At 44.7% G+C, this 10,708-nt stretch overlaps 1 protein-coding gene across 1 annotated transcript; it reads left to right on the forward strand.

The window, feature by feature from the left end:
- The first annotated feature begins 2,996 nt into the window (after positions 1–2,996).
- LOC134610360 (splicing factor Cactin-like) lies at positions 2,997–8,487 on the forward strand. Its single transcript, XM_063453314.1, has 2 exons — positions 2,997–3,257; positions 7,959–8,487. The coding sequence occupies exons 1-2, from the start codon at positions 3,095–3,097 to the stop codon at positions 8,447–8,449; spliced, it is 654 nt and encodes a 217-aa protein (XP_063309384.1). The 5' UTR covers positions 2,997–3,094; the 3' UTR covers positions 8,450–8,487.
- The last annotated feature ends 2,221 nt before the right edge of the window (positions 8,488–10,708 follow it).

Consider the following 10,708-nt stretch of genomic DNA (forward strand, 5'->3'; position numbering starts at 1 on the left):
GGCACTCCAAATATTGTTGACTACATCTCCCATAATGCTCTTATGGCCATTAAGCTGGCAAAGCAGCAGGGGAGATGTCCAAAACACATTGAGCGCCTGGATTGCCTACCCCTAGATTATGGTTATACATGTCTGATTAATGATTCAATAAGCCTACCCCAAAATCTTAATCTTACCCATTAATATTACTGTAACTGTAAGTGTAATGAATCGTAGTCAGTTGCTAAATCTAACCCTAATTTAACCCAGTTTCCAATTGCACCCTAGTGCTGTGTAACCCAGATTTTACTTACACTGCAAGTTCTGGTAAAGCCCTCTTCAATCAGTGTATACGTAGATTCCTGTGAGATCACGTAGACCACCTACCTTCGTTTGCATAGGTGAAAGACGAGAAGGGGTAAATGCCTCTGTCACCACCTATGTACAGGCTGTATTTAAAGGAAAGACATACAACCAGCTTCAGGTGATTTTTCAAGGAATCGAAAGCAAGATTAGAAAAGGAGGACCGAACCTGGATATTGGGTATTGGGAGAGTCTCCTGCAGCAGCTTAGGGCTTACATGGCCAGAGCTAGGTAAAGAACATTTTGCGTGATGGGACTCCACAAAGACACGTTGTATGGCTTGTTAAGTATGCAGTAAAATTGGCAGACTGATTCATATTTATTTATCTTTTTCGTTGATTTTTAGGCTTCGAGAGAGACACCAGGACGTCTTGCGTCAGAAACTCTTCAAACTGAAGCAAGAGCAGGGTGTGGAAAGCGAGCCTCTCTTCCCCATTATAAAACAGAACATTCCTAACGGATAAGAAGTAAGGCAAACGGATTTTATATAATTATAGTGCAATAAGTGTGTTTTCAGGGGCGGACTGAGAACCCTCAGGGCCCCCGGGCAAAATAAATCAAGGGCCCCCTTACAGGCCCCACCCATACTCCGCAGCAAGCGCCACCCATGTCCCGCCTCCATGCACCGCCTCCAGCCACACCCTACACAATCTTTAGACACAAGGAACAAAAGTGCAATAATCCCTTCAAGGCCCCAGTAGAGACTACAATTGAGGGCTAATGGGCCATGGAGGGGGGTCTTTCTAGCAGAGGCTATCTCAGTGTCCTTTAGAGAGTGTGTTAGAAAGAATCCCCTCCAGGCCCTATTAGAGACTACAATGGAGTCTAACAGGCTTGGAAGGGGGTCTTTCTAACAGAGGCCATCTCAGTGTCCCTGCTGGAAACAGTCGCCTCCAGGCCCCAGTAGAGACTACAATTGAGGGCTAATGGGCCATGGAGGGGGGGGGGAGCATTCTAGCAGAGGCTATCTCAGTGTCCTTTAGAGAGTGTGTTAGAAAGAATTTCCTCCAGGTCCCATTAGAGACTACAATGGAGTCTAATGGGGCCTGGAGGGGGGTCTCTCCAACACTCTGGTTCCTATTCACAATATAGCAACACAACATAGCTGATACCTAGGCCAAGTTGGCTCCTCTTACCTTAATTACTGTTGCTGGCTGGCAGTCTGTGGGCTTGCTGGAAGGCTGTGGGCTTACTGGCTGCGGCTGGCAGGCTGTGGGCTTGCTGGCAGGCTGTGGGCTTGCTGGCTACTGCTGGCAGGCTGTGGGCTTGCTGGCTGCGGCTGGCAGGCTGTGGGCTTGCTGGAAGGCTGTGGGCTTACTGGCTGCAGCTGGCAGGCTGTGGGCTTGCTGGCAGGCTGTGGGCTTACTGGCTCACTTTTAACAACCCCCCCCTCTCTTTTAACCCCCCCTCCCTTTTAACCCCCCTCCCTCTCTCTTTTAACCCCCCTCCCTCTCTCTTTTTACCCCCCTCCATCTCTCTTTTTACCCCCCTCCCTCTCTCTCTCTTTTAACCCCCCCTCCCTCTCTCTTTTAACCCCCTCCCTCTCTCTTTTTACCCCCACTCCCTCTCTCTTTTAACCCCCTCCCTCTCTCTTTTAACCCCCCTCCCTCTCTTTTAACCCCCCCTCCCTCTCTCTTTTAACCCCCCCCTCTCTCTTTTAACCCCCCCTCCCCCTCTCTCTTTTAACTCCCCCCCCCATCTCCCCTCCCTCCCTCTCTCTTTTTACCCCCTCCCCGTAGCGTGGCCGAGAGGCTCTGCGTCCGCGGTGCCGACCGGATTGATAGGAAGGTGCACACACACTGAGTGTGCACCTTCCTGTCAGTCCGGCCGGGTACAGGAAACAGAAACTCCTGTTCCGCGCGGAACAGGAGTTTCTGTTTCCTGTACCCGGCCGGACTGACAGGAAGGTGCACACTCAGTGTGTGTGCACCTTCCTATAACTCCGGCCGGCACCGCAGACGCAGAGCAGCTCGGCCACGCTACGGGGAGGGGAGGTGAGAAGCTGCAGCCGCCTGAGCGCTCTTAAGAGAGCGCTCAGGCGGCTGCAGCATTTAAAGGGGCGGCCGGGCCCCCTGATGGCGGGCCCCCCTCCCGGCCGGGCCCTCGGACCATGTCCGAAGTGCCCGACCGGTCAGTCCGCCCCTGTGTGTTTTCTTGCATTTCCTTTTGCCCTCTTTTACAGGCCTACCCCCTACTTCGGTTTCGGCACACCACACCGACTTAATTCCAATCACAAGGTATTTCACTATACGATATTAACCGACCACAAGTTTAAGGCCATAAGGCCTGTATTTGTGGGAGGAGTTAGCGTTCCTATATAAACGCTACTCCCCCCCGCCCCCCCCTTCCTACCTTGCCGTACGCACGCTGTTCACCCCACCCACCTCTCCCTCTTATACAATTCATTCGGGGAGACCCTCTTTTACAGGCCTACCCCCTACGTCGGTTCCGGCACACCACACCGACTTAATTCCAATCACAAGGTATTTCACTATACGATAGTAACCGAGCACAAATAATAAATATATATATATATATATATGTGTGTGTTAACTGGTTTGTTCTAACACTGAAAATATAACATTTGTAATTGACTATCTCATATACAGTAAACATTTCTTGTCTTCCAAGGCCAGACCAGGGAGATTCTGTCTCAGAGCAACCTGGCTCATCCTCTGCAGCCAATGCCCCAGAGGATTCTAGCAGTGCCCAAGAAGGTGATGGCAAGGGTGAAGGTGGGGAGTCTGTACTCATGGAAGAAGACCTAATCCAGCAGAGCCTCAATGATTATGATGCTGGAAAATACAGCCCCAAGCTGCTGAGTAACCAGGAGCTGCCTTTTGATGCTCATGTAGTAGACTTTGAAGAGGACCAACAAAGACTGGTGCTCTGCAGGCAACAACTACAAGTCACAGGTATTTACTAATTGAATGTAACAACTTTATTTAAATGTTGTTGGTACGTGCTATTAAATGTAAAATGTTGCCATGACTTAATCAATGCTTTAAAGGGACACTGTAACTGCCTCGTCTCATTAAAGTGGTTATAGTGTCTGGAGTTTCCTGCCACTGTCCTTCTGTTTCCGGAAGTCCATCATACTGTGTGCTGTTAGGGCTGATGAGTAAGCCGAAGCCTGAGCAGAAGTGACTGGCTGAGAGTGACAGATGGCAGCTCTTAGCCTATCACAGTCCCCATTGCTGGTATGAATTGGTGTGTCTAGAAGGAAGTGCGTAATCTGTCTTGGCCACAATTCCATTAGGGGTCAGGCTGTGGCGGCCAGTGACCCTCGTTCAGTACTAAACATCATGAACATAGTTTAACACTGAATGGAATGGCCGTTCAGAGGAGACCAACATGATAACCAATTTAATGCTATGAAATAGTTCTAGTGCCCCTTTAATGGTTCAAACAAACAGTATTAGAACTCTGATACATTATGAGATGTTGTGAATCCAGCTTGGCTCTTAGAGGGATACTATAAGTGCTAAAACAACTTTAGAGTTAGGAATACAAACACTATAGTGATCCCTTAACCCCTTAAGGACACATGACATGTAGTTGTTCTGGTGAGTATAATCGTTTCCTTAAGGCATTTTCATGCAAACACTGCCTTTTCAGTGTTTACTTTTCCCCCTAGGGACACCTCCAAGTGGCCACTCCTCACATGGCCACTGGAGATGCTTCCTGGGGCAGTGCTGCAAAGTAGGCAACACTGTTGTTCAGTGTCTCCACGCTCTGCATGGGGACGCTGAATTTTCCTCCTATAGATGCATCTCTATCAGGAAATGCTGATTGGCCAAAATGGCATTTGGCCCCATCTCCTTCTGATTTCCGCCAATCAAATGCTTTCCCTATGGGGAAAAAAAGCGGCAATGCTGATGATGTCACCAAGGAGGCGGATCGGTGCGGGGCCAACGCCGGGACCCATGCGGCCCTTCTAAAAGGGGTTAAGGGGGGGGGGGGGCAAGCCACCCAAATGGTGGATTAAAAACTATAGGGTTAGGAAAACATGTTTGTATTCCTGACCCTATAGTCTTCCTTTATCCCCTTAAGGACTGCTGACGGTTCAGGACCGTCATCGGAAAAATCCCCTTTAGGACTAATATGGTCCTGAACTGTCATAACGGTAATAATTACTTACTCGATCGCTGCCGTTCCCCCGCCGGCGATCGGCATTGCTCCCGGTCTGGAAGGGCTGCCTCACAGCCCAGGCAGTCCACCCTCGGCGAATTAGGCCCCCGCAGCCATGTGATCTCGAACGGAGCAGTCACATGGCTGCAATAGACTTCCGTGTATCTGCCTGCAGGGGGACTGCTTGAACTGACAGGCAATTTACATTTTACGTGCATATTTATGTAATATTTTACATAATTAAGTAATTTTATTGATTGCAATTTGAGGGACCTGCCTGACAACCAAGGCCAAAAGTCCAGAGAATTTAATTTGCTAGCACTGCATTTAACCCTGTAACGTTCCAAGACACCCTAAAACCTGTACATGGGGGTACTGTTTTACTGTTTTTATTGTCTGTGAAAGTGCAGTTTTTTGCATTTTTTCACAGCCAAACTGATATTGTTGTGATACGTTTTACTGTTTGTGTCCAGTGAAGTCTCCTGAGTATAACAGTACCCCTCATATACAGGTTTTATAGTGTTTTCGAAAATTACAGGGTCATATATAAGGGTCACATTTTTTTACATTGAAAGTTCCCAGGTTGGTTATGTTACCTTTGAGAGCATATGGTAGCCCAGGAATAATGATTACACCCATTATGGCATACCATTTGCAAAAGAAGACAACCCAAGGTATTGCAAATGGGGGTATTGAAATATGTTCAGTCTTTTTTAGTAGTCACAAATACTGGCCAGAGTTAGCGTTCATAATAGTTTTTTGCATTTTTACAAGTTGCTGGGCAGCTTTGTTACGCTCTCCACGGGGTCGCCGTTTTGTAGGATGCATGTGGGGTGAGCTTGTGATCAGCCCCACTGTAAGGACACCATGCTCCGCTTCGGGGTTGGTGATCTTTGGCAGAGGTAGACAGTGCGTGGTGTGGCTATCTACGAGCACGGCAGTCATTGTGGGTCCTGCTAGGTCTCCGGCTCTGCTTGCCAGTGTCATGGCTCATGGAGTGGATAGGTGAGTAGTCGCTTGTGGAGTTGCTTGGGGGATTCAGCTAGGCAAGGACTCTTCTAGCTCCTTAGACCCGTGTTTCGGTACCCCGCTGGTTACTCTGGTTGTTGTGGAAGGGACATCCCCTCTGCCGGTTTTAGCGCACATGGTCACCGCCATCTTGGGTGTCGTGCTCGGGCCCTCAATCAGAATGTTGGTGTCTCTGGGGTCCGGCTGCACAGCCCCCGGGTGTGGGCCGGGATCACCCCAACCAGCCCATGGGCAGGATAGTGGGGCAGTGGCAGTCTGCCCCTCTCACTGCTGGTTTAGGCCCCAACTCTGTCGTCGGTGGCCTCACCTCCTGGGGACTGAAGCTCATGGAGCCAGCCTCTCCCTGGATCCGGTGTCTCTGTGGCATCGAAGACCCACGCTGTCGGTCCGTTTTCAGGTTGTTTTCTTTGTTTTTTATGCTTGATTAGGAATGGGTTGCAGGAGCTGAACTCTCTTGCGACCGTCCAGCTTGGCGGTCCGGAACCGCCCCCCATTTTTTTGCATTTTAAACACACAAATATGAATGCTAACTTTGGCCAGTGTTTGTGACTAAGTGGCTACAAGAAAACATACCCCATATGGATACCATGGGTTGTCTACTTTAAAAAATAAAATAAAAAATATATGTACATGTGAGGTGTGATTTACAGATTTATGACCGATAAGTGTTACAATGTCACTATTGATAAATTTTAAAAATATATATTTTGAAACAGCAATTTCCTACTTGTGCTTATAGCCCAATAACTTGCAAAAAAAAGCATGTAAACACTGGGTGTTTTTTTTTTTTTTTTTTACTCAGGACAAAACTTTGAATCTATTTAGCAGTTTCTTTCATTAGCTTTAGTAGTTAAGGGGACACTCCAGTGCCAGGAAAACAATCCGTTTTCCTGGCACTGCAGGTCCCCTCTCCCTCCCAACCCCCAGGGGAAAATTACAGCTTAACACAAACACCACAAAAGTGTTAAAACAGCTCTGGTCCTTAACGTAGAACATGGCCAGAACAGTCCGGTCCTGAAGGGGTTAAGCTAAAGTGTTCCTTTAATTGCTGTTGCAATTTCTCTTGATCCACAACTGGAAATCTCATTTAATTACTTTTCTATAAGAATTGAGCATGCATTAAAATGAACATGCATATTTTAATGTATTATTTCTTTACAGTAGAATGAGTGCTAAGTACAATTACTATTTCTGTCTTTTATTATTATTGCATTATTCAGCTGTAGATTTACAGGAAAGAACCCTGTGCTCAGAGTAAAAACAAAACTCAAATCTTTCTCCAGTTTTTATAAAGAAATACTTCAAAACTATTTGCTGCTTTTCAGCAGTGACCAATAAGCTGTTTGCATGCTGTATTCTGTCCATTAGATGGCAGCATTGCGCTGAAACCATAGACATGGTATAGGGTTTTTCCAAAGACCTTATGAAGAATGTTTGCAGGTGTTACCTGAACTTTGAGGAACAATCTAAAGTAGTGAAACTCGAGCACATGGATAGTGCTCAGGCAGGAGAAAGCACTTTAAAGAGTTACTCTTCACCAGACAACTTTATTTACTCCAAACAAAGTAGCCTTTAGTGCAATTATATGATTACATTTGACGAGATCATTTTGTTTTGAATGATGCAGTTTAATATTCATGTCCTCCTACATTGGAGGTTTAATAAATGTATAGTTAAAAAATTATCTGGGGTTTATCAAAGTTTAAATCTATAGCCTAATCAACTAGGGTAAATAAAATACCTACATTTGGGGACCTTATTTTTCTGTGAAGCCCCAGGATATACATGTCCATGCCTGCCCTAAATTTAGTGGATGTCTCACTCCTAGAGCGCTCTCTGACCCGTCTTGAGATGTTCAATTTATATTATTCTCCTATAATATAATATTTGCGTATAACATTTTTACGGTAGAGGATGGATATTGGCAGCCAAACCTGATTCGGCAGCTGGATAAGGCATTGAGGAGTTGAGCCAAGAAGCTAATAGGCATTGAGACGTAGAGTAAATGGACAGCTTGGATTATCCCACTCTCAATGATCACCTAGGGAAAATGACCCAGCATATGTGGTGGTGGGCAAACTGGGTTGGATTGAAGGAGAGGTTTCTGATAATGTTCTAAATTGCTGGCTATTTGGAGGGCAGCTGTTAAACTGTACATAGTAGTAGAAATAAATGTAGATAATGGAAAAGTTAAAGTAACTATAATAGTTTGTGATCCTCTAATCATTTAGAAAAATAAAGTTTCAAGCTTGTGTTTTTCTTAATGATCTGTAAATTACAAACTTAACTGCTCAAAGTCATTTAATCACTTTGAATGATATAATCATTTGAAAGACTGTGTGAGTAAGAAGTGAAATACATTTTGTGGGATGCTGCTTTGTGTTTATATTTGTACTGCATAGCATATATTAAATTACAGAAGGAAGTACTGATATTTTTTTCTTTGTTCTCCTCAGGTGATGCCAGTGAGAGCCCTGAAGACATCTTTATCAGGAAAGCGAAAGAAGGTATGGATGGTGATGAGGCCCAGTTCAGTGTGGAGATCCCAGTCACAAGCAAAGCTTACCTATGGGCGGACAAATATAGGCCTCGAAAACCTCGTTTCTTCAATCGTGTCCATACAGGCTTTGAGTGGAACAAATACAACCAAACGCATTATGACTTTGACAACCCTCCCCCCAAAATTGTCCAGGGCTACAAATTCAACATATTTTATCCAGACTTGATTGACAAACGATCTACTCCGGAATATTTCTTGGAGGCTTGCCATGACAACAAGGACTTTGCTATATTACGTTTCCATGCTGGGCCTCCTTATGAAGACATTGCTTTCAAGATTGTCAATCGCGAGTGGGAGTATTCTCACCGACACGGCTTCCGTTGTCAGTTCTCTAATGGTATTTTCCAGCTGTGGTTCCACTTTAAGCGCTACAGATACAGAAGATGAGCCATGACCTGAAATTAGACCATTTCTTTCCTGTTTTTGTATAGAAAATCAAATTTGGAGTTTTAGTGTAAAATAACAAATATGGAAACAAACCAAGACTTTTTAGAAATTCCACCCAAGACCATAATAAATGTTTTTGCCGAATATCCTGGGTGCCCTCACTGGTGGGTGAGATTGTAATACTTTTGTACAAATAAAAATGTTTGTTTGTTTATTGTTAGCCCTGGGGTTAAATGGAAATTATCCAAACACAACTTATTTGCAACTTCTTGTAACCGTATTGGCACCTGAATTAGTCTCTATTGAGATATTGCCCAGAATCCTTAGCTCTATTGTTTACACTCAGCTCATGTGCACGTCCCTCACCTAGTTTTATATCCAGATTTTGTTTGTCACGTGCCCACTAACTGTAATTTAATTATAGAGCATCACATGGGGGTGGGGGAGAATGGTTAACCTGAGTTATGTGATTTTCAATAATTTATTGAATGGTATAATTTCTAGAGAAGTGGTAGTTAAATGTTAAAAAGAAGAAAATTAATTAGATTTAGCATAGTAAAAAAGAAAACATTTCGAAGGATGATGTCCAAATATAAACAATTAACATTTAGCTCATGCCAGTGATTTGTGGAAGGAGAAGGAAAGGGGATTTCTGGATAGTTCTTACAGACTTGTCCATTAGTGAACATATTTCTAGGAAATGTTTAGTAAGCCATAGTTAAATTTTAGCCTCCTATACTTCCCTGGGGCATATATTGTTACATCATGTTTGTTAATCAAACACTCAAAGCACCATAACCACTGCAGTGTTGGTACCCTGCCCCCCATTAGGAGTTAAAACATTTGCAGATGGTTTCAACAACTTATCTGGGGTCTACTGGGTGCCCGCTGACTTCTCCCTGAGTGCCAGAAGCTTTCTGTATTGAGATAATCCTGCCTGCAGGGCTTAACTCATTGTCTGACTGTGATCCACTTACCAGTACTTTCAACCAATGAGGTGGCTCTGTACAGCAGGATTCTGAGGGAGAGCTAATGGGAGGAAGTGGATGCCAGGTAAGTTGTCAAACCATTAGTAAACTGTTTAGGGCTCCCTTGGGCTCCATGTTTACAACTCCCTTGATGCTTTGCATTCCTAAGCATTAGAAAGACAAAGCTTCGTGGAAGCTGGCGTTTTAAAACATCTAAGGATCTATTTTTGGGGCAGCCCTGGTACCATTACTGCTCCAGTCCGCTGGTCTGGAAATAGTGCATAGGAAGGGCAGGTAGAGGACCAAAACAGCAAACACTACAATGTACCTGGTGAGTACTATTGGAACAATAACTCCCAGTCCCTTGAGTAAATTAGTGGAAATGCAATTGCGTGTTGTCCTCTGTTAAAAGCTTCTCAATCCAGATATCAAATGAAGGTTCTCTGCTGTGGTAACAAAGTTCCATGGTAACTTACAAAAGACGTAATAACACACATACCATCACACTTTTAATGAGTGATTTGTGAGTGCAATTCTAAACTATGAGAGTGTTTCTATATCTCTTCTCCTAATGATCTTCAAGCTAAAGTAATTGATCGAAAACTACAATTATTGGACCATGTGTGCTATCTCCTAGAGCAGTGGTTCCCAAACTTTTTTTTGCTTGAGTACCCCTTGTCAGCACATTTCTATAAATTGTACCCCTCAAATTAGCGACATGTTTGTTATTACTCTAGTTGCTGTTATTTCAAATGTATACATGTTTCTCTGTCCGATCTCCCTCTGCTTCTCCTCTGTCCCAGGTCCCCTGATTCTCCAGGCTTCCCCTGCTTCTCACAGTGCAGATACACACTGACACACAGATCGACACACTGACATGTGCATATACAAATATAGAAACACTGACACAAAAACAAACACTGAAGCAGATGCCCAGATACACATACTGAAACACATACAGATGTACAGACACACAGATCCAAACCATTACACAAAGATACAGACACACACTAACAATGACACTCACATAGATACAGATATACACACTGACACACATGTAGATATACAGGCACACAGATACACTGACACACATGCAGATGCACAGACAAACACAAGGCCGGTTCAAGACTATTTTGTGCCATTGGCAAGACCAGCTACTTGTGCGCCCCCACTTCAAATTAACAAAAATTGCCAACTTTGTGTGTCTTTCTTCTCCCAGCCACTTTGTGTGACTTCCTCCCCCCCCCCACACCTTCCTTAGCCCCACTGTCTCTTCCACCAAGCCCCTTTG

This window comes from Pelobates fuscus, chromosome 5, assembly GCF_036172605.1.
Source record: "Pelobates fuscus isolate aPelFus1 chromosome 5, aPelFus1.pri, whole genome shotgun sequence".
NCBI lineage: Eukaryota > Metazoa > Chordata > Amphibia > Anura > Pelobatidae > Pelobates > Pelobates fuscus.